At 45.5% G+C, this 22,318-nt stretch overlaps 2 protein-coding genes and 1 long non-coding RNA gene across 4 annotated transcripts in view; 1 reads left to right on the top strand and 2 right to left on the bottom strand.

Annotated features, from left to right (window-relative positions):
* The window catches only part of LOC136627344 (zinc finger protein 345-like), a 501,744-nt gene that overhangs the window by 267,540 nt on the left and 211,886 nt on the right, over window positions 1-22,318 (bottom strand). The window lies entirely within an intron of this gene.
* Window positions 8,522-22,318, top strand: part of ANKLE1 (ankyrin repeat and LEM domain containing 1) — a 37,285-nt gene continuing 23,488 nt past the window's right edge. Inside the window, exons 1-2 of the mRNA XM_066602363.1 lie at window positions 8,522-8,702; window positions 12,256-12,408. Coding sequence (XP_066458460.1) covers window positions 8,650-8,702; window positions 12,256-12,408 — 206 coding nt within the window. The 5' untranslated portion in view covers window positions 8,522-8,649. The remainder of the gene's footprint in view (window positions 8,703-12,255; window positions 12,409-22,318) is intronic.
* Window positions 12,275-22,318, bottom strand: part of LOC136627354 (uncharacterized) — a 40,432-nt gene continuing 30,388 nt past the window's right edge. The window contains exon 3 of one of the 2 annotated variants that reach the window (XR_010792782.1): window positions 12,275-12,414. This is a non-coding gene — a long non-coding RNA (uncharacterized lncRNA). Of the gene's footprint in view, window positions 12,415-15,360; window positions 16,216-22,318 lie in introns of those variants that run through there. The other variant, XR_010792783.1, reaches the window with a different exon arrangement.

Here is a 22,318-nt window from a genome sequence, read left to right as displayed (position 1 = left end):
AGAACACCCATTTCCGGAAGCCAATCTGACACGACACCAACAACTTAGGAAGTACCTGTGATCCTAGGCGATCCTCCCAAAGATCGCCTATGATAGGGGTCAATCATTATTAATCAATAACCTAACATAAGAAAGATAAGGAAACAGTGTAATGAATGTGACATTAGTTATTTGGTTATATAATGTTATGTATTATATGTAAAACATTCCGGAAGTTGCTAGTAGAATTTGGATATAGAATCATATGTAAAAGGGTATATTCAAGCGTTTATTTGAATATTGATTTTAAAATACTAAATGTATGATTAATTAGATTTTATTCAGTTATCTTACTGAATACCAACTCTGTGCTGACTCCCGAGTAGGTGGCCGAACCAGTTTTGTCTATGTGAAAACTAGAAACAATGTCCCCTCTTTTGATGTGCAAATTGTTGATGTACTTTGAAGATTACACTTCTAGTCAAACGAGAAATGTAATTAACAAAAGTAGACAGCCAAGAGTTTGTCTGTATTATCACATTGTAACTGTTTCTATGTCTACTTCAAACAGTTTTGTTGATACCTTTTGTTTAGAAAAGCTTGTTGATTTACAGTTGCCAAAAGTACTTTGTAACCAGGCATCAGGTAACATTTGGAAACGCCTTCTTTACAACTTGCATATAAACTAGCAATGTACAACAATAAACAGAATTCATTCTGATCACTAGACGGTCTTATGTATAGTGATTTATTATGGTTCTCTATGAGTACTCTATATAATATTTCCTCTTAATTTGGATACAGGCAACATTCGCATTTCGGTCTGCGTTCCAGACCCCCCACACCTAGGATCTGAAGTTTTCCGCCAGTTCAGACTGATGTTGTAGATGCTTCTGAGGACAGGTCGCTACACGATGTCCGGCTTTTCCACAATAGAGGCAGAGGCAATGAGTCATCCGGAACCGTCGCCGTTCCTCGGGACTTAGCTGATCCACTTCCATAGGCTTGGCACCAGAAGTTGGCATGGGAGAAGGGGGAGCGGGTCTGCCAGATTCCCTAGCCTTACGGGCCTGATGTTCCTCTTTTCTAGATCTCAGCATTCTCTCAGCTTTGACCGCCAATTCCATCGCATCATTGAGTGTCACGGGAGCGGGATGAGAAATGAGTAGATTCTTGATAGCATCAGACAGACCCAACAAGAACACATATTTGAGGGCGCTATCGTTCCAAGAGGTTTCACCTGCATACAGTCTAAATTTAGAGCAATAGTCCTCTGCTGCCCCTGACGTAGAGACATGAGATGAGATACCGCCAACCCCGCACAGTCTGGCTCATCAAAAATACCTCCAAGTTCCTGAAAAAACAAATCAACTGACTGCAGGCAAACCGAACTCTCAGGCAAGGCGTAGGCTCATAGCTTACAGACTATCTAAGTATTTTGATACCTGGAGGGGGCTGGAGAGGAAAAGGGGGAAGGATAAGAAGGAGGAAAAGGGGAAAAAAAAAAAAAAAAAGATACAATATTTCTCCACCTGTCACTAAAAGAAACCCCCAACCCCCAGCACACAGAAAAATCCCACCACAGTTGCCGCACCATCATCTAGGGAACACCCAGCCAACCCCGGGACCCCAGCCTGAGACCTGAACTGTATCACTATGGTCCCACGCGGTACAAATACAGGCTCACCAGAGTCTGGGGACAATCCACATCGCAGCCCAGTTTACTGGACACACCACAGGAACACCGCCACGTAGTGGTCCAGTGGAGGGCGTCTAGGCTGGTGAGGGAGACACCCACATCCTACCAAAAATGCTGGCTGTGATCCAATCCCAAGGGATACCACAAACACAGATGGAGCTTGAATGGTTGCCAGGTGAGAAGCCACATCCATATTACTAATCTGCAGTTAAACTATTATCGATCCTAGAGACGGGCAGAAGTTCTTGATCTTTGTGTACATAACCTCTGGACTTAAAGAAGTCTAATTATGGACAGCTATTTAAACGAACGCAGTACGGGTACCTCGGCACAAGCAACATGCCAGCTAGATTCGGACAAAACAGGGGAAAAAAAACAGGCCTACTAAAGCCACTAAAGAAAAGGAGTGCAAAGGACTTCAACAATCTATGTCCCCCTAGGGTATGCCTCGGCCGGTACCACGGCTACATCAGATCCCCATTCTGAAGCAATGAATACTTCCATCCCACAGATGTCTTCGCTGACAACTGATGCCCCTGACATAATGGAGATGACGCAGGTAACTTTGGTGGCACAGGAGGTATCAAAACTACTCTTCCTTTTATTCGACAGCAGATTAGAGGCGCTACATAAATTCATAAATTTGGCACTGTCACAAATTACAGATAATACTCAAAGATTGACAGAACTGGAGATGAAAACTCAAAACATGGAGCACACTATCGCAACTTTGGAGGATTCGCCGCGAAGAGGCTGGTCAGAGACTGAAATACTTCAAGAAAAAATCGATTATCTAGAGAACAGATACCGTTGCAATAATCTGTGCTTTGTCGGGATACCAGAGTCAGTAACCAGCAACCAACTTATAACATATCTGACCACGGATCTCCCACAGGCTCTTCAGCTCAATATGCCTGCTGATCCTCTAACAATAGAAAGGGCTCACTGCATTGGACCACCTGGAGACGGACATAACAACTACTTAGCTTGACCCTGACCCTTTGATAGCCAAATATATGCATTGGGTGACAAAATAAGCTATCCTATAAGCTTACATATGTCAGGGGAAACTACTAGTCCAAGGGGCGAAGATCCTATTGTTCCAGGACTTTTCTGTGACTGTATCACAAAACTGCAAGCTGCTTGCTCCTAAATGTCAAATCTTGCACGAGAGAAACACCCGCTTTCAGCTACTATACCCAGCAAAACTCCAGGTCCAAGATGGCAACAGATCCCTACTTTTCAATACCCCAGAGGAAGCGAGAAGAAACATGCATCTGGAAGAGGCTGGGGAGCAGGGTTGAGGCTGACAAGAAGAAGAGATCTCTGATCTCTATTTTGCCCTTGTTTCAAGTTATGTGGATGTGGCGACGTTTATGCAAAAGAAATTATAACATTCCTGTTAACTGTTTATGTGTTCTTTTTTATGTTTTAATCTGACCTGCTTGATTTTCAGAAAATGGTTTTATAAGGAGACTGGGGGGCACCCCCAACACGGCGCAAACATTATTCCGTTGCACCTGCGGCTCGCTGGGACCGGAGGATGCGTCAATGAGGCATATATTATGTTATTTATGGCTAAACCACACATACGACTATGCCCACGGACACAGAATTATCAGATTTTCAAACACCCACAACACTACAATTCCTGTCCTGGAATGTAGCAGGACTCAACACGTCCATTAAGCAGAAAAAAAAGTGATCACACACCTAAAACGCCACAAGCCAGACATCATTTTTTTTTACAGGAAACGCACTGGAAAAATGGAGGAGGGGGTGAGCTGCGGGCAACATTGTTTGACTCATGTTACACAGTTTCACACATGTCAGCAACCCGAGGAGTAGCACACCAAAGCCGATCCGCAGGGAAGAGATCTTGTACTAAGAATATGCATAGACTCACAAATATACTGTTTAGTAAATATCAATGCCCCTAATACGGACCAGCCAACATTCTACTCCACACTGATAGAAATATTACAACCATATTTGAATGATATATTTGAATTGCCTAATAATTGGAGGCGATTTTTAATAGTGCGCAGGACGACTCTCTGGATAGGACAGACCCTTCCATTCAACCAGCCCTTACCACACATGCGTTGCTGACATTGATAGACCCGCTTCACTTGTGCGATCCGTGGCGACTACACAACTCCACCAGCAGGGAGTAGACATGCTGCTCGAACGCTCACCACTCATTCTCACGTATAGACTTTTTCCTGATATCCAACAGCCTTTTTGATCAACACCGTCGGTCCACAATCCACCCAATAGCTCTCTCTGACCATGCATTGGTTATGCTGCGGCTGCAGCTAGTCCCTTCCCGGAGGCTGTAACGGCTGTGGGGTTCCTCATATTTTTTGTGGGAATCTGAAGATTTCTGGGAGTAACTGAGACTCCACAGAAATAATTAGGCAGATGGTAATAGGGAGCACGAAGATGACATTGCGTTGTTCTGGCAGGCCTCGAAGGCGGTGATGCGGGGCCATGTCATAGGTTATGTATCTCATAGACAGGAAAAATTTCAAAAGAATTTGAGGAATTACATACCTCTCTGTTGACGGCACAAAAAGGGACACATAGATTCCCGCAATGATGACTCATACTAAATATTCTTCACAGCAAAACACCTACTAGACACATTTATACACACCCATGCGCATTGGCAGACCCACGCTCATACAGACCAATAGCACAGTTAAACTGGGATTACAAGTTTCTGTCCAAGACATTGGCTGATAGGCTCCAGGCTATTTTCCCCTCCATACTTGATTCATGGCAGAAAGGTTTCACACATGGGAGAAGCACTTTGAAAAACATTAGAGTTGCCATAGCGACGACGATTGCTGCACAAGACCCCGACAGCCTGGTAACAATGCTTTTGGGTCTGGACGCTGAGAAAGTCTTTTACAAAATGGCCTGGCTATTTTTGGACACATTACTGGGAAGACGCAGTTTTGGATAAACTTTTGTAAACTATATTAATGCAATACACGCAAATGCCACCACTACCCTCACATTTAATGGCCTTAATACCCAGACCAATGATTTGTTCAGAGGAGCCTGTCAGGGCTGCCCACTCTCCCCGTTGCTCTTCAATCTAACTATAGACCCATTACTCAGATAGTTAACACATGCCACACTTTTTGCAGGAGCGTGTTACGCTGACCTGGAAATAAAAGTAGAAGCATTTGCAGATGATATACTGCTAGTAGCTAGTAATCCCAAGGAGACATTAACACCCCTGTTAGACAAACAGGTACAATGATAATAATCTTTGAAAACAGGCTTGTTTTGTCAATGTATACTAAACAAGAAAAGGAGATGATGTAAAACTCTGTGGTCATAGCGGGTCTAGGTTTTGTTTTTGTTTTCTTTCTCTTTTATTTTTTCATTTCCTTTTTGTTATTTGGTTATATAATGTGAAAAATACAAGTTGGGATGATGTCCATGCATTTCTCTGTTAATAGACAGCCACAGACTGCCTATGTTATAATATTGGGAGGAATTGAGCTAAGCAAGAGCACATTTGAAAAAGATTTGGGTATACTAATAGATCATAGACTGAACATGAGTCAACAATGTGATGCAGCAGCCAAAAAGGCAAACACAATTCTGGGATGTATTAAGAGAAGCATAGAGTCTAGATCACACGAGGTAATTACCCCCTCTACTCTTCCTTAGCCAGACCTCATCTGGAATACTGTGTCCAGTTCTGGGCACCCCACTTTAAAAAAGACACAGACTAACTGGAGCAAGTTCAGAGAAGAGTTACCAAGATGGTAAGCGGTCTGCAAATCATGTCCTATGAGGAACGGTTAAAGGATCTGGGAATGTTTAGCTTGTCAAAAAAGAAGGCTGAGAGGAGACTTAATAGCGGTCTACAAATATTTGAAGAGCTGTCATAGTGTAGAGGAATGAGCCCTATTCTCATCTGTACAAGGAAGAACTAGAAGCAATGGGATGAAACTGAAAGTGAGGAGACAGATTAGATATTAGAAAAAACCTTCTGACAGTAAGGGGATCAATGAGTGGAACAGGTTACCACGGGAGTTGGTGAGTTCTCCTTCAATGGAAGTGTTCAAACAGAGGCTGGACAAATATCTGGGATGATTTTGTGAATTCTGCACTGAGCAGGGGGTTGGAACCGATGGCTCTGGAGATCCCTTCCAACTCTACCATTCTAGGATTCTATGTAGGAGGAGAGGACACCCAGAGCCCCCAGTGCTGCAGAGTAATGTATCTGTAGGAGAGGATACCCAGAGCCCCCAGTACTGCAGACTATTGAACTTGCAGGAGGAGAGGGCCCCAGAGCCCACAGTCCCCACATTACATTGTAGCGGGGGTCTCCTCAGGTTGTAGATTTCTGCAGCAGCTGGTGAGAAGTCCGGGAGACCAACAAGCTACATAAGGCCGCCCACACACAAATGGATTTTTGCTGCAGAATCTGCGGCGGGTGTCAGCACCTTGGATCTGCAGCAAACACTGTCCGTAGCTACGGGAAATCAATTTTTTCCTGCAGATTTGTGGAGGAAAAATTGAAGCATGCTCTATTTCTGCTTGGATTCCGCCCAGATGGCTTCTATTGAAGTCAATTAACATTGCAGGAAGGTAGCAGGTAACCACGTCATTGCTTAGCGACGGCACGTTCAAAATAAACATTTAAAAAACCCTGTACTGCGCATATCCAACAGCGGCTAGCTGTGAGCATCCGCAGTACAGACGAAGAGGAAAAGAGACCGGAGTCAGCTGGATTCCGCTGCCGGTTCCTGTATGCGGAATCGGGTGCTCCCGTGTGCCGGTGGTCTAAGGCTGGGCTCCTATGGGCCGCATTTGCTGCAGAATTGCCGTAGAATTTCCATGAGGGCCGTCCGCACGGGAATTTCACTGCATTTCTAAAGCTGAGCCAAAGCAGCAAAACACGCACGGAAACTGACATGCATCGCGGAATTCAAATCCACAACGTCAATTTAGGACCAGTTTCCGCTGCGGGCTCTCCTCTCTCTATGGAGAGAGATTTTCGCAGTGGAATACAGCATAAAAAGCCGCTTCAAAGCCCGCGCCAAATGGACATTACGCAAGATTTCCGTCCCATGGGAACCCAGCCTTAGACCGCTTTTGCCCGGGCTACAAAGTCGCGATGCTACAGCACTACAAAACGCATGTTTGTGAAGCCTATGCTTTACAGTGGCCTCCAATACCACCTGTACGCTGATGACACCCAGCTATACACCTCTTCCCGTGACATCTCTGCACCTTTACTCCAAAACATCACTAACTGTCTGTCCGCTGTCTCTAACACTATGTCCTCTCTCTACCTAAAACTAAACCTCTCTAAAACTGACCTGCTGGTATTTCCACCCTCCACTAACCGACCTCATCCTGACATCTCCATCTCAGTGTGTGGCGCCACCTTAACTCCTAGACAACATGCCCGCTGCCTTGGGGTCATATTTGATTCTGATCTCTCTTTTACCCCCTACATCCAATCTCTGGCCCGAACATGTCAGCTGCACCTCAAGAACATCGCAAGAATCGGCTCTTCTCTCACTGTGGACACGCTAAAAACGCTTACTGTTGCCCTCATCCACTCCCGGCTCGATTATTGCAACTCGTTGCTGATCGGCCTCCCCTGCACCAGACTCTACCCTCTCCAATCCATCCTGAATGCGGCAGCCAGGCTCATCTTCCTGTCCAGCCGCTACTCGGACGCCTCTGCCCTGTGCCAGTCACTGCACTGGCTGCCCGTTAAATACAGAATTCAATTCAAACTCGCCACCTTCATCCACAAAGCCCTCCACAGCGCAGCGCCCCCCTACATCGCCTCCCTCATCTCAATCCATCAACCAGCCCGGGCTCTCCGCTCTGCTAACGAAACCAAACTGAGTGCCCCTTTAATTCGAACTTCTCATTCCCGCCTCCAAGACTTCTCCAAAGCAGCACCGGTCCTTTGGAACGCACTACCAAAGGCTACCCGAGTAATCCAGGACTCGAAAAACTTCAGGCGTGCTCTAAAAACGCACCTCTTCAGGGAGGCATACCGCATTCCCTAAACAAACCCCTCTGTACTCCACCTGATAACATGCTCCCTGACCTACTGACTGCAATCCCTGCTAGCCACCATATACCGCTCCTGCAGTCATACAATTTCTGCCGTCACGCGGCTAAATGTCTGACCATTGTCTGTGTGTATAGCATCCCTCACTCTCCACCTGACCATACCGTGCACATCTCCAGCTCCTTTACCTTCTGTATCATCCCATTATCTGTAGTATGTAAGCTCGTTGGAGCAGGAGCCTCACCCCTATTGTTTCCATAAACTGATTACTATATGTAACCGTGGTTCTGTAATGTTTGTACTTTTGTCTTTCTGTATCCCCCGTCTATGTAAGCGCTGCGGAATATGTTGGCGCTATACAAATAAAGTTTATTATTATTATTATTACAGTGGTTTCCTTCACATTAGCAATGTTTTCACTGATACAATGTTGCGAGAAAAAAAAATTGCGCCATTTTATCACAGAAGGAAGCAAGGCGAGATCATTCCCAACAAAATGCATCGCTGTCGCTACAAAATCGCGGGAGCGAAGCTGCGATATCACCGCACTTAAGTAGCAGCCATATCGCTGTCGCCCGTGTGAAAGAGGCCTCCGGGGCCTTCTCTCCGAAGAAGAGGCTTCCCAGCCAGAATGGCTCCTCCCACACAGGAGTCACATGACTGTGACATCATCACAGGTCCTTCAGTCCTCTAGGATTCAGCATTTACCCGGGAAGTTTGAACAGTTGGCGTTGTTCTGGCGTCTGCACACCGGGGAGCGCTGTGCCATCACCATCACCATCACCATCACTGAACACCGGGGAGCGCTGCGCCATCGCCGCCCCCAGTATGTGGATCTGTTATTCCGGAATCAGGAAGAGTTCTCGGCAGACACTGTAACTCCGCTCCGCTGTCTTCCTGCTGCCGGATGGAGGACCTGGCCGGACGGCTGTGTGAAGCCGTGGAGAATGAAGACTCCAAGTGAGTGCGTTCCGTCCGTGCGAGGGGTACGATTCCGTATTCCTAGGCCAGTACTGAATGAAGATTGGCGCTTTGTTCGTCGCTCTTGATATATTAAATTAATATATTACCGCAAACCGTTCCGCTGAAACTGGAAAAACGAAAAAACCCTCCTGAAAATATCCATTTTTTTATGATAGATTTTGAATTTATGTCTCATGTAAATATATCTGGCGCAGACCTCCGTCGCCTTAAGTACTTTCTCACACTGGGGTAATCGCGTTTTGGCCGCGTATATTTGCTGTGTGTTTGTGTTGCCAAAGTATGCAGAGCTCGCGTATTTCACCCACCCCGGCGTGTATTTGTGCGCATTGACTTAGTCTATGTACGCGCAACGAATACGCAGGTTTAGTTCAGCATTTACGCCAAACTTTGATTGCAATGGGCACAATTGCGCATTAACAGAGATCATGCTGCGTATTTTTTTCAAGTGATCGCACAACGCAGGATAAAACACGTCATGTGAGCGAGCCCGTTGAAATCAATGTTTTATTTATCGCGCATTATGCGCACAAAATTTGCGCATGTATTTCGCTACGGGAATATACTGATGTGAAGGAGCCCTTGTGCCCCGCATTTTAGCCTTAGAGGGGTTTTCCATGGAGAATACTGCTGGCGATCTATCCTCCGGATCGGTCATCAATAGTTGATCGGTTGGACTCTGACTGATCAGCTGAGCGGGCGCATGCTGTCAGCACTGCAAATACACAGAGGTCGGAGCGGACTGTAGTCGGTGTAGTGGCGCCGCTCGTAACTCCTATTTTTGTTTCCGTGTAGCGAGATGACATCTAGTTTTTAATTGTATTCAAAATTGTTTCCCATAATGCATCTGTGATAAGCTCCTGGTCACCGAGGGCCACATCAGCATTATGGTTACCTTCTGAGGGCTGTTTATAAGGGCTCATCCCCACGGGTGGATCTGTGCTCTGTATCACAAACTAATTTGCGCTGGGATACTCAGATGCGCATTTTTCTCGTGCTTAAAAAAAATTGCAGCATCTTCTATTTTAGTCCGTACCGTGTTTCTCCGAAAATAAGACAGTGTCTTATATTAATTTTTGTTCAAAAAGGTTTAACTTTTGTAGATGTATAGCTGTCTGGACACTATTTAAATTGACTTTTTTTAATTAACTGTTAGCAGGGCTTAATTTCAGAGTAGGGCTTATATTTCAAGCATCCTCAAAAAGCCTGAAACATCATTTTGCATCCTAAAAAATTCTGGAAAATCATGCTAGGTCTTATTTTCAGGGTATGTCTTATTTTCAGTGAAACAGGGTATTAGAGGTGTAGGTTGCCCATAAAAGTCAATGGGGTGGCTCAAATGCACAGCGAATACACGACACGTGCGTAATCGTCACATGAAGGCAGGAGAAATCTACGGGACCTTGTTGTGTTTTTTTGGTGGGTGGCTAGGGTCCCCGGGTAGAGGGTCACAGCTGGGCCACCACCCGTGAGTTGCTGCACAGAGCTCAGAATCCATCCGCTCCCTGTGCTGGCGCTGCCCCCTCTGCCTGCATTTTTCAGAACAAGTGGAGAGACGGTCTTTCTGCATCCGGGCGTAATCACCGTCCACGTAAAATGACACGGCGGGCTTTTTTTTTTGCTGTGGTTAATGTACATAAAAGCTTTTTCACCAGTGCTTTTTATCATTTAGTGTTTGGGCGTTCGCAGTGTGGTATAAATATGTCACCTTTAGGTCGCTTTCTCACGGGCGGCAAAATTGCGCAACTTTGCTGCAATGCAATAGCACAAGAAGACGCATGTATGTGAAGCCCATTCTTTCCAATGGGTTCCTTCACATTAGCTGTTTTTTTTACGCTATCTTGCGAAAAAAACACGCCATGCTCCATATTGCTGCGATACGGGCTACACCAGGCACCTCGCAGTCCTTGTTCGCCCACAGAAGATCACTTCCTGGTTTCATAAATCCCGCCTCCAGGAAGTGACGGCTCTGATTGGTTCATCCAACGCTGCTCAGCCAATCGATGCAGCGCTGAATGAATCAATCAACAGCCAGCGCATTGTGGAGGCTGGATTTATGATTTGGCCAATCAATGCCGTGGCTTTTTTTTTTTTTATTTTAATAATAAGGTTAATACTTAATCTCTTCCCACAGGACAGGGGTAGGGTTGCCACCCAGCTGGTGATCTGTCCAGAAAGCGGGTGCTGGTTTTTATTGTCACTGGCCCTATTAGAAGCCATTAAAAAATAATTACCTTCATTGAGCAGCCGTGAGTCGGGTATCAGCCAGAGCAACAAAGGCCCGGGACCCCTCCCACTAGTGCTTGTATTCTAGACACTGCCCACTGTAAATTCACACAGGGCCCTGGACTCCTCCCCCACCCGCCATCATACGCTGTGTACAGTACATACTGTATATGAATGCAGATGCTGAGGGGAGAAGCCCAGGGTCCTGTGTGAGTTTACAGCAGGCGGCGTCCAGAACAAAACTTAACCCTTTGCAATCCATCGGCTGCTTAGAGCCAGTACTGCGGTATGGGACATGCTGAGAGGTCCTCCCGACAACAGGGCGGCCAGTAATATACAGTAAGAATACCCTGCCGGACGTCTTCCAACATCGGAGCTGTACAGCCTTCAATCAAAATGTTTGGAGATTTCGGACAGTGTTTTGGAAAGGGTTAAGCTAGGTGAATGCACTGGCTGGTCTGGCTACTGTTCTGCCGAGCATAACTAAATAGTGGAAGTGGAACCTATCTGCTTGAAAATGCTGTTGAAACTGCAGGCAGCATGTTGTAGAGCAGGAAGAATTAGGCGAATGGATAGTTTTGTGGGAAAAGATTCAGTATAATTTGTATTTAATTCATTAAAACCTCTGCTCGTTCTGAGTTAACAGTCCAATAGAGGGTCCTAACCCTGATTGACAGATATTTCTGTATACACAGTAATGTGCAGATAACTTACTCACTGATAGGACCGCCCCCTGGACCTCTAAGCCCAGAATGAACAGAGATTTTAACAAATTAAATACAAGTTATCCTGAATATTTTAACACAAAACTATCAATCGGCACATCTCTTCCTGCTCTACATCATGCTGCCTTTAACAGCATGCTCTGGCTGACATCTTCACTTTAATGGAGAGTTTACTCTATCACTCTGCATTTCACCTGACTTCTCATTTTCCTTCAGTCTCAACCCCTCCGCTGTATAATTATATTCGGTCTCCCCCTTACTGCAGTGTAATTATGTCCAGTTTCCATTACTCCCTCACATTATAATTACAATCAAAAACTCCATAGTAAAGATAAATCTCCAGAAACCTCTCCATAGTAAAGATGAGCCTTTCTGCTACATACAGAAGAAACCTCTTGCATTCAGCCACATGCACAATGCAGCGGCAAGGCTAGCCAGCCACAAGTGGGGACAATATTGAGAAATCTTGTTGCAACTTGCCAATTGCCAGGCACATTGGTGACCATTTTAGTCGCTCTCTGGAGCCCTGATAAATAAGCTGCTAAACACAGACTTGTTGTTACAATTTTGTTTTTTCACAGGGAGGTTGAAAACCTCTTGAGACATGGAGCAGACCCGAATTTTGTTCTTCCCAGCGGTATTGCCGCCATTCATCTGGCTTCAGGAAAGGAGAGCGAGTGTGCTCTGAGATGTTTGACAATGATTTTGGAACACGGTGGAAATCCCAATGTTAGGTATGCCTGGGGAAAGATACATCACTTCTTGTTGTTATTTTTTGCATATGTTGATATTTGAAAGCATAGCAGATCTGTTGAATAACACATATAGAAATTAAGGGGGTGGCCAGTTGTAAACTATTGATAGCCTATCTTCAGGTTAGGCAACAAGTGTAAATGGGCACTGGTCAGTCACTTGAGAATACCGCTGATAAACTGTTCTCTGCACCAATGCACTGAGCTGATTTCTTCAGGAAGCTCCATTGCCACAGCAATAAGAACTTTGCCTGTAATACCAAGCCTCGCCACTGGAGTGGAAACAGCGCTGTCTGCTTCCTGCAGAAATCATCTCGGTGCACAAGAGCATTGTAGGGGGTCTTTCAAGGGAGACCACTGCTGATGTTGCCCCGGTCCGAATCAATATATATTGATCAGCGAGTACTCGGAGAAGACCTGAAATGACACCACACGCAGTGTAGTGTAATCAGAATGAATTCTGCTTTATTGAAGCAAACACATCAGATTATATAGACCATAGACCATCGCCCATGCAAGAGGCGGTTATCTTACAGTCAGCATATTATTGCATAAACACATTCTTTCTTAATGAACTATTATTTAGAGACAGAACATCCTGTTAGTCTAGCACAGATGTCCGTGGTCCGCTGCGTCCAGTTACAGGAGATAAGCAAGACCTTGAGAAGCTCAGAGAAATCAGTTCTCAACCAGCTGGTTCCTGTCTCCAGTAACCAAAGCATACTTTGTTTTTCAACTATTTATTCTTATTTTGATAGCTTAGCAACAAAATTAACCCCTTACATAATCCCCCATTTGGACATGGAGTCAAGGTAAGCACAACTCCTAGTCCATAAACACGTACTTCATATTGGCGCAGAGAAAGCTTTTTCAGTACATTTGGTGACACATGAGATTACAATTTTTATAGCTATATACATGCATAATAAAATCATCACAACTTGTAATATACTTTGTAGGATCCCCATAAACCAACCTCCTAACCCTGAGAACCAATTGGCCGGATTTAGGAAACTAAACCACCCCTGATCTTTATCTTGTTTTATGCCGGCAGCTATTTTCCCTAAGTTATTGATTCTTTGGTGTATGGATTCTGAGTGCTCAGAGAGGTTAAAACAACACATCCCCTCAAATTCCTCACATCCGTGGTTTAGCGCAAGTAGCAAGTAATCTATGGTAGCCCTGTTCTGTAGGGCTGCTTTTCTAACTCCCTGTATATCTAATAGAAGAAGATCCAAAGCCTGAGATGTGGCATTCAGACCTTTTACCATATCACATGCTAGGCCATTAATTACTCTTGCGTTATATTGGGCCAGCCCGGGAACACCCACAATACTGACAGCAAGTGCCGTGTGTTCGAAAAACTCAGTAAAGTGGGTGGTCCTTCACACTTGCTATCTAGCCCCTTCACCTCCCGTCTTCATCTATTCATGGATCCCGGGCTGTTAGGTTTTTGGTACATTAGTATACTTAGCCTGGACAATGCACACGATCCACCTGAAATATTACCAGGGATGTATGTATAAGTCAAGTTGCCGCAGGACAGGACCCATCCTAACGGCAGCTTGACATGTCTAAAATGACTGGGACGGGAACGGCAGACTCGGTCCCCAGAATTCGAGACATTATGGCAGGCACGAGACTAAAGACCCTTCAGGAGATCCTAGACGGGAGGGGCGCCCGGGCCGGAGCATGGTACCAATATCTACGGTTATGTCACTATGTGAGGTCGTTGGGTAGCTTACAACAACTAGGGAAGACAATTACAACCTTTGAGAAGATCTGTCTGTCAAATCCAGACCCCCCAATAACCATTTCCTCTATTTATAAACTACTACTAGAGAAGGACACGTCAGGTGGGAATAGGAAGCTAGAAATGACATGGGAAAAAGAACTGGGGACAGATTTATCAGTGCAAGACTGGGAGAAGGCCTACGCCCTGACCCATAAATCGAACATCTCTAGCAGACTACAGGAACTGAACTATAAGATCCTGACCCGATGGTACAGGACCCCGGCGGGATTGGCCAAAATATACCCCCAACACTCGGATCTTTGCTGGAGGTGTCTCCGCGAACCAGGGACCTTTGTCCACATATGGTGGTCTTGCACACACATTCAACCACTATGGCGCGAGGTGGAGGCTTTATACTTGGCTACTTGTAGAGGCTCGACCAGGTTTACTCCCGAGCTGGCGTTGCTCTCTATGTTCCCGGGGTCACTGTCCGGCACAAAAAGCTCCCTATTGCGTTTTTTCATATTAGCAGTTAGGCAGATCATCCCTAGAAAATGGAAATCCACAACGCCTCCAACACGAGTAATGTGGTTGGAAGCTATGGACAACTTAAAACAAATGGAGGAACTGTGCGCTAAAGACGAGTTACGTTATTCTAAATTCTATAATACCTGGGCGGTGTGGTTGCAGTTTCGGGTCTCACCCGGTTTGGAGGCATGGCTACGTGACGGCACTACCGCTACTTAGCCGGCATGGACTCTCCTACCAATAAGGCCAACTTGCCCCACCTAACGGAGGAACTGGACCGCGGGGTGTGCTCAGACCGGACAGACTTCCCTAACCTTACCATTTACCCTTCCCCTTCACCCACTCTTGTTTTCTTTCCTCTACTTCTTCTTCGCTTCTGGACTCTTTCACCTTCTAAAAGTCCAGATACTTTCAAGTTCATCCATAAATCACCCAAACAACGGGATGTTTGATGATCAAGCTTCAGGGGAAGGTGATTTATGATTTACGATTTGCTATGTTATGTTTTGTTCGTTTAAAAACCTGCACGGGGCCGGTCAGCTGTAGAATGTGCTGAAAGATAAGATGATGACTATGACTGCAAAATGTTCATTTCTATGCCTGTACCGTACTTCCTGATGCAGCTAATAATAATAATAATAAAATACTTTTGAACCATAAAATGACTGGGACTTCGGACCGTGTAGTTGCAGAGCATAGGGGTCTGTACTCTCCTGCATTACTCCTTTGTACGGTTACAAAGTATCTGGGAATCATTAGTTACTGTATACCCTGGCGCACAACCTCCAATATACCTTTTATCACATGTGAAGTTATAACACACCTCAGCCGGAGCAACATTCCTTACCTGAAACCGAGTCATATTTGACCAAAGTGTGTGTTCGATGGCATCGCAATGGGGACAATATTCATATACATTAAGGAAGGTATTTTCTTGAACAACATTACCATCTCCCACATAGCTATCATTATGCACTATTGAATATATATCGCGAAGTGTTCTTACAGGAGTGGGGACAGACAGTAGACAAGTCCGCAAAATATCTTCCCCACTCCGAAGGTTGGGCATACACATGTAAGAAATATTTAATACGTCTTTTGCGAGGTATTCCCACATATTGGGGTGTCCTTCTGCCCATCCAGTCCATCTTCTTTCAATATGGATCGTTGGTGGGGGTGCATCCCGATAAAAGGACAGTCCAATAGGACAAACTGCAGATATCAGGGTCAAAGTACCCAGTATTGCCCACCCTGGCATAAGTGCCGCATCCCACCCTGGTCTCCTGACCGCAACCCTCCCTTTCATTCTGTGACAGGCTCAGGCACTTTCTTGCAGTGGGAGGCGTGAATCCAAGTGGCTTTTCCTTCGAGTTTAACTGAAGTGGGAGTGGTGAGCAGCACTTGATATGGTCCGTCAAAGCGAAGTTCCAAAGCCTTTCTCACGTGTCTTTTTACGACCACCCAATCTCCAGGCTGCAAGGAGTGTGTTCCTTCTAGGTTATCAGGGTCTGGAATTAAAGAAAACACTAGATCGTGTGTTATTTTCAGCTTACGGCACAGTTCTTGTACATATTCAGTAACTTTATCACATCCTTGCTGAAGAGCCTGTGGATGGTACAGGCCTAATCTTGGCACTGAGCCAAACAGTACTTCATATGGAGAAAGTCCTGTCTTTCGATTGGGAGTGGTACGTACAAAGTAAAGGGCCATCGGGAGACACTCTGGCCATGGCTTCCCTGTCTCGGCCATGGCTTTTTGTAACTTCAATTTCAGGGTACCATTTAGTCTCTCAACTTTCCCTGAACTTTGTGGATGGTAGGGGGCGTGGAAAGCTTGCTCTACCCCCAAAGCAGCCATTACTTGCTGCATTATTTCACCAGTGAAGTGAGTTCCTCTGTCACTTTCAATTGTTTCTGGCACCCCAAATCTACACACCAATTCCATCACCAGTTTCTTGGCGGTGGCTTGAGCGGTGGCACTCCCCCATTTCGTAAGCCTCAGGCCATCCAGAGAAGAGGTCCACGCAGACGAGCACGTACTCATACCTTCCTGACCTGGGCAGTTGGATGTAGTCTATCTGTAGTCTCTGAAAGGGGTACAAGGGCCAAGGTGTACATTTCTTAGGAGTTTTGACAACCTGCCCTGGGTTGTGTAGTGCACACACTTCATATGCCTTTGCCATCCTGTCAAACTCTGGAGCGTACCAAACCTTGCCCACAAGAGCTACCATGGCATTGCGAGAGGCGTGGACCTTTCCATGGGCTAGTGACGCCAAACTAGGATAGGCAGCAGCCGGTAAACACGCTCTCTCTCTCATCATCCACACATCCTTCACTTTCCTCCCTCCTGCCATGGCCCATCTCTCCTCTTCCCTTCTGGTGGGCTTCAGTACCACCTCGGTAGAAGTGGCTAAAGAAGAAATGCCGTCAGGTACCCCGGTGTCCTCCTCAGGCGGGCAGGATCTTTGCCGGGTACTAACCCTGCACACTCGGTCCTTTCTGTCCAGCAGGGCTGCAGCCTTGGCTGCTCTATCGGCCTTCTCGTTGCCCTTGCTCTCCATGGACTGACCCTGGGTGTGTGCTTTAACTTTTACTATAGCTACCTGTTCTGGTAACATGATAGCTTCCATTAGCGAACTTACAGCTTTTCCATTCTTGATCGGCTTGCCTTGAGCTGTGAGGAAGCTCCGCGCGCGCCAGATAGACCCATAGTCGTGTGCCACACCAAACGCGTACCTGGAGTCAGTGTAGATGTTGGCAGTTACGCCCTCGGCTAGCTTACAGGCTTCAGTCAAAGCGCACAGTTCCGCTTCTTGTGCTGACACGTGGGGGCAGTGGTTGACTTACCAGTACCTCATACAGAGTTACTACAGCAAAACCTGTCACGAAACCGCCTTTCTCATTCAGGTATCTAGATCCATCCACAAACCTTTCAAGGTGGGGGTTTAGGAGGGGTTTGTCATTGACATGTGCGAACCCAGCTGTCTCCTGCTCCACGAGCGCTGCACAATCATGCTGGTGTTCTGTGTCAAAGGCCTCCTCCTCATCAGTCAGGGAATTTGCAAAAAGCTGGTCCTCTGTACTTACTCCCCCATTTGAATCAGTGTCACCTAATGGTAATAAGGTGGCCGGATTCAAAGTGGTGCAACGTTGAAATGAGATATTGGATGAAGAGTGTACCGCAAGTTCCATTTTAATCTGTCTAGCAAGAGACAGATGTCTACGGCTTACCTGGGTCAGGATTCCATGTACATCATGGGGTGTCAGAACCACCAGAGGGTAGTCTAGGACCACCTCAGAGGCTTTCTCAAGTAGTGTTTGTACTGCCAGAACTGCTCTTACACAGGAGGGTGAACCCCTGGCTACTGCGTCAAGATGTGCACTGTAGTATGCTACAGGGCGCTTTTTGTCTCCATGCTCTTGTGTGAGGAGGGCAGTAGCATGTCCCGCCATCTCAGTCACGAACATTTGAAAGGGTTTGTCATAGTCTGGCAGGCCCAGTGCCGGAGCACTGGTAATCTGTATTTTCAGCTGATGGAAAGCTGACTCGGCTTCCGGGGTCAAAGCAAATGGCTTAGAACCCAGGCAGTCGTACAGAGGCTGCATGGTCATGGAGGCAGAGCGAATCCACGGCCGACAATATGAAACTAACCCCAGAAATGTCCACAACTGAGCATGGGAGGTAGGGAGTGGCATGTCCTCCACCACCTTGGTACGTTCTGGCGTGAGGTGTTTTGTACCAGGACCTAGGCAGTGACCAAGAAACACAACATGAGATTTGCAAAACTGCAATTTTGTCTTTGCTGGCTTTGCAGCCATTCTACTCTGATGGAGGAAACACAAAAGGCTTAGTGATGCATTGAGGTAATTATTTGGGTCAGGAGTACATAAAAAGTAAATCATCAACATATTACAAGAGGGCGGTGCCCTCGGGAATTGGCCAGGCGTCTAATACCAGCTTCATGCATCTGGTGAACTGGTTTTGGGCTATTCTGTGCCCCTTATGGCAGCACTGTCCAACAGTACTGCTTTCCTCTGAAAATAAATGCAAACAAATACTGACAGTCTGGCTGGCCCTTTATACTCTTTCTCTTAACGGGGAACAAAGGGGTATTGGCTGGGGAGACACATTCCTTGAGGGCTTTAAGTTGACACAAAAAAAAGAGACAGTGTCTGCAATTGCATCTTCCTGGACATGTGCCAGGGGGTACGGACGGACCAAGGGAGCTTTTTTTCCCCTTCCTTTAGGTAAACCATTACCGGTGGGACTGACAGTCTGCCGAGGTCCGTCTGTTTGGTAGCCCAAAGGCTCGGCGGAACAACACTAAAAACCTGTTCCTCTGCGTGCGTAAGAGTGAGGACAGGGAGAGGTGTCGCTTGGTCTGCTGCCATCCGACAGAAGGCCGGGTGACTTTCAGACCAGGGGTGTATACGAGCCTCACCGGACGGGTGAAGTTTGATACAACATCCCAAGGGTCCCATCACATCGGTTCCCAATATGCTTTCAGGACCTTCTAGCACAAGGAAGCGCGTGAGGAATCGCGACCCTTTAAACATTACCTCAAGTGGTTCAGTTTCTGCCAGCTGAATTGGTCAGAACCTTGTTGCAAAAAAATAAATAAATAAATAAAAAACATTTTTTTTAAAAATAGCTGACCTGCAATACCTAGATCACCTATGTCTTCTCCTCCCCCCCCCCCTCCCCCTTTGAACTAGGATACTTAATTGGAAGAAAAGTAGCCGGGTTCAAAGTAGTAGCAACATTGAAAAGAATGACAAGAGCACATTGCACTTGCGTGTATATGCTCTGTATGTCATGAGGGGTGAGGACCACTAGGGGGGGGGGGTAGTCCAATACCAACTCCGAAAATTTGTCAACCATTGCCTGTACTGCTGCCACCGCACACACACATGAGGGAGCTCCTCGAGCCACTGGATCCAGCCTCATGGAGTAGTATCCAAGTGGCCGTGGTTGTCCCCCGTGCTTTTGTGTCAATACTGTCGTCATATGGCCAGAAAATTCAGTACAGAAAAGAGTAAATGGTAAAGTCTAAAAGGGTGGAGAGCTGAGAATTGAGCTTCAGGGGTGAGAGAGAAAAGAATGATTGAGAGACAGTCATAGAGTAGTTGCATAAGAGAGGAAACAGAGTGGATCCATGGGCGGCAGTATGAAACAAGGCCCAGAAAGGTGCGGAGTTTGGCAGCAGGTGTAAGTACAGGTATGGCTTTTGGACAGCAGCCTTTTGTCCCTATGTCAGATGTCCAGTTCCTTGGGCTAAGCGATGACCCAGGAGAACAACCTTTGTTTTGCAGAATTGGAGTTTGTCTTGGAGGTGGCTTACTATTTGTCAGGACCTGCGGAAAGCTGAGTTTCTGCAGTAGCTGTCAAGACAAATACATGAGCCGGATCCACCAAGAGAGCAGTTAGTTTACAAAACTCTTCTGAACTGTCACCTGAGGTCTCAACCCGTACCGATCCATCCGGTGAAAATTTGATGGATGCAGATAAGGCTTGTAAGATATCAGTACAAATATCAAAGACATGAATTACAACAAGCCCCTGCAGAACATTCTCTCAGAGACAGTACAGTACTAACAGCATTTAGCAGTGATTCAGATGTCCAACCAATTACAGAACTGATATTTACCCAAAAAGCAAAAATATACCTTAAAATCCCTATATGTTTTCTATTTTTAAGACCGTATAATTCACGTAATTCATTACAAGTTTCTTATTTCATCAATGTCTTTCTTCTATAACCTTGAATTTTATCTCTCTATGAAACAGATTATAGAAAGCGGCCAGAACATTCAGACTTTACACAACATTAATCATTAGTAATTATAAGAGGTATATTTCTCTGCACAGACTATCAAACACAGACGGCAGGGGATAGTTAAACACATAGAAAAGACAACATGCTAAGCGCTTCTGACAGCGCAGCATTTTTAACCCTTGTATTCTTAAAAGCCCCCACCGACGTGAGTGGGGTTTAACTTTCTTACACTTTCTTACACTTGTATGACAGAGACTAAAACGTACAACAAAGATTAGATTACATAACATCAAGACATACAAGACAAACAATAATGGTTATTTGTCACATAATTGTCCACAGATTCTGCATGAACTTGCTTTATGTCCCAAAGGAACACAGACTATAAAAGGATTCCCTTTCTCTGATAACTGCCGTATCTACACTTGCCTCAATCCATTTGTCTAACATACTTTTATCCAACCTTTTGACTATCTCTGAATCTTTCCCAAACTTGTTGGTCTAAGATTCCCAAAATTCTAAACACCTGCTTTTCTCAACAACTTACTACATTCTCTCCCCATGGCTAACTTGCTTTCTCTGTCCTTTGCTATTTCTCTAGCTGTTTTCCATATTGCCTGTTCTTTTTTTTTCTAAGCCGGCGTCTCTGATATCTTTCATGTGCTTTCTCCCGTACTATTGCCAGAACTCATAGTTAAAGGTTCCCGTCTTTCTAAGTCCTATCCGCTTGTATATCTTATAGGCTTGTTTACTGATATCCTCCCCCTCCCTCTCTCTTATTATTTCGATAGGGGTAAGATAGGTTTTAGACTGTTCTGCCCCCATCTTAATATGCTCACTATTCTTCACTAAGTATTCAGGACACTATATCACACAGTACTTTTTAGGGGGACACACAGTCTTCCTTGTCCTGGAATAGTTTTACAGCGTCTTCCAGCAATCACATAGATTACTTCGGAGGGTTAAGGGGAGACCACACTTCGCCTCTCAGGGAACTTTTGGTGATCTTATAGCAAAGCCAACAAAAACAGATAATTGCCAACGTGATACAAACAATCAGTACAGAAACTTCAAGAATTTCCTCAGGCAACATGGCATAAAACAACAGGGTATGAGTTCTTCCGTCTATTACAGTTTTATGAACATCATACGTTAAAACATGGCGGAGTAGTCTTATAAATACATGCAGCGACTAACCTTCTGTCAACAATGAGCCCAAAATCAGGGGAGCCCAGAATCAAAGTGGCAAGTCAAGGGCCTACCTTTCACCGGTGATTTTTGGAGTCTGGGGTCCCGTGATCCTGGTCTCTTGGCGTTGGCAGTTGGTGTCGTCAGGTATCAGCTGCAGGTAAAGAATAAACTCCGCCCCATGTTGGGCGCCAAGTAAACTGTAAGGGGTCTTTCAAGGGAGACCACTGCTGATGTTGCCCGGGTCCGAATCAATATATATTGATCAGAGAGTACTCGGAGAAGACATGAAATGACACCACACGCAGTGTAGTGTAATCAGAATAAATTCTGCTTTATTGAAGCAAACACATCAGATTATATAGACCATAGACCATCGCGCATGCAGGAGGCGGTTATCTTACAGTCAGCATATTATTGCATAAACACATTCTTTCTTAATGAACTATTATTTAGAGACAGAACATCCTGTTAGTCTAGCACAGATGTCCGTGGTCCGCTGCGTCCAGTTACAGGAGATAAGCAAGGCCTTGAGAAGCTCAGAGAAATCAGTTCTCAACCAGCTGGTTCCTGTCTCCACTAACCAAAGCATACTTTGTTTTTCAACTATTTATTCTTATTTTGATAGCTTAGCAACAAAATTAACCCCTTACAGCATCGTCTGC

This window comes from Eleutherodactylus coqui, chromosome 5, assembly GCF_035609145.1.
Source record: "Eleutherodactylus coqui strain aEleCoq1 chromosome 5, aEleCoq1.hap1, whole genome shotgun sequence".
Classification (NCBI taxonomy): domain Eukaryota; kingdom Metazoa; phylum Chordata; class Amphibia; order Anura; family Eleutherodactylidae; genus Eleutherodactylus; species Eleutherodactylus coqui.
Note: the sequence above shows the minus strand (reverse complement) of the source record. Positions and strands in the feature narration are given on the sequence as shown.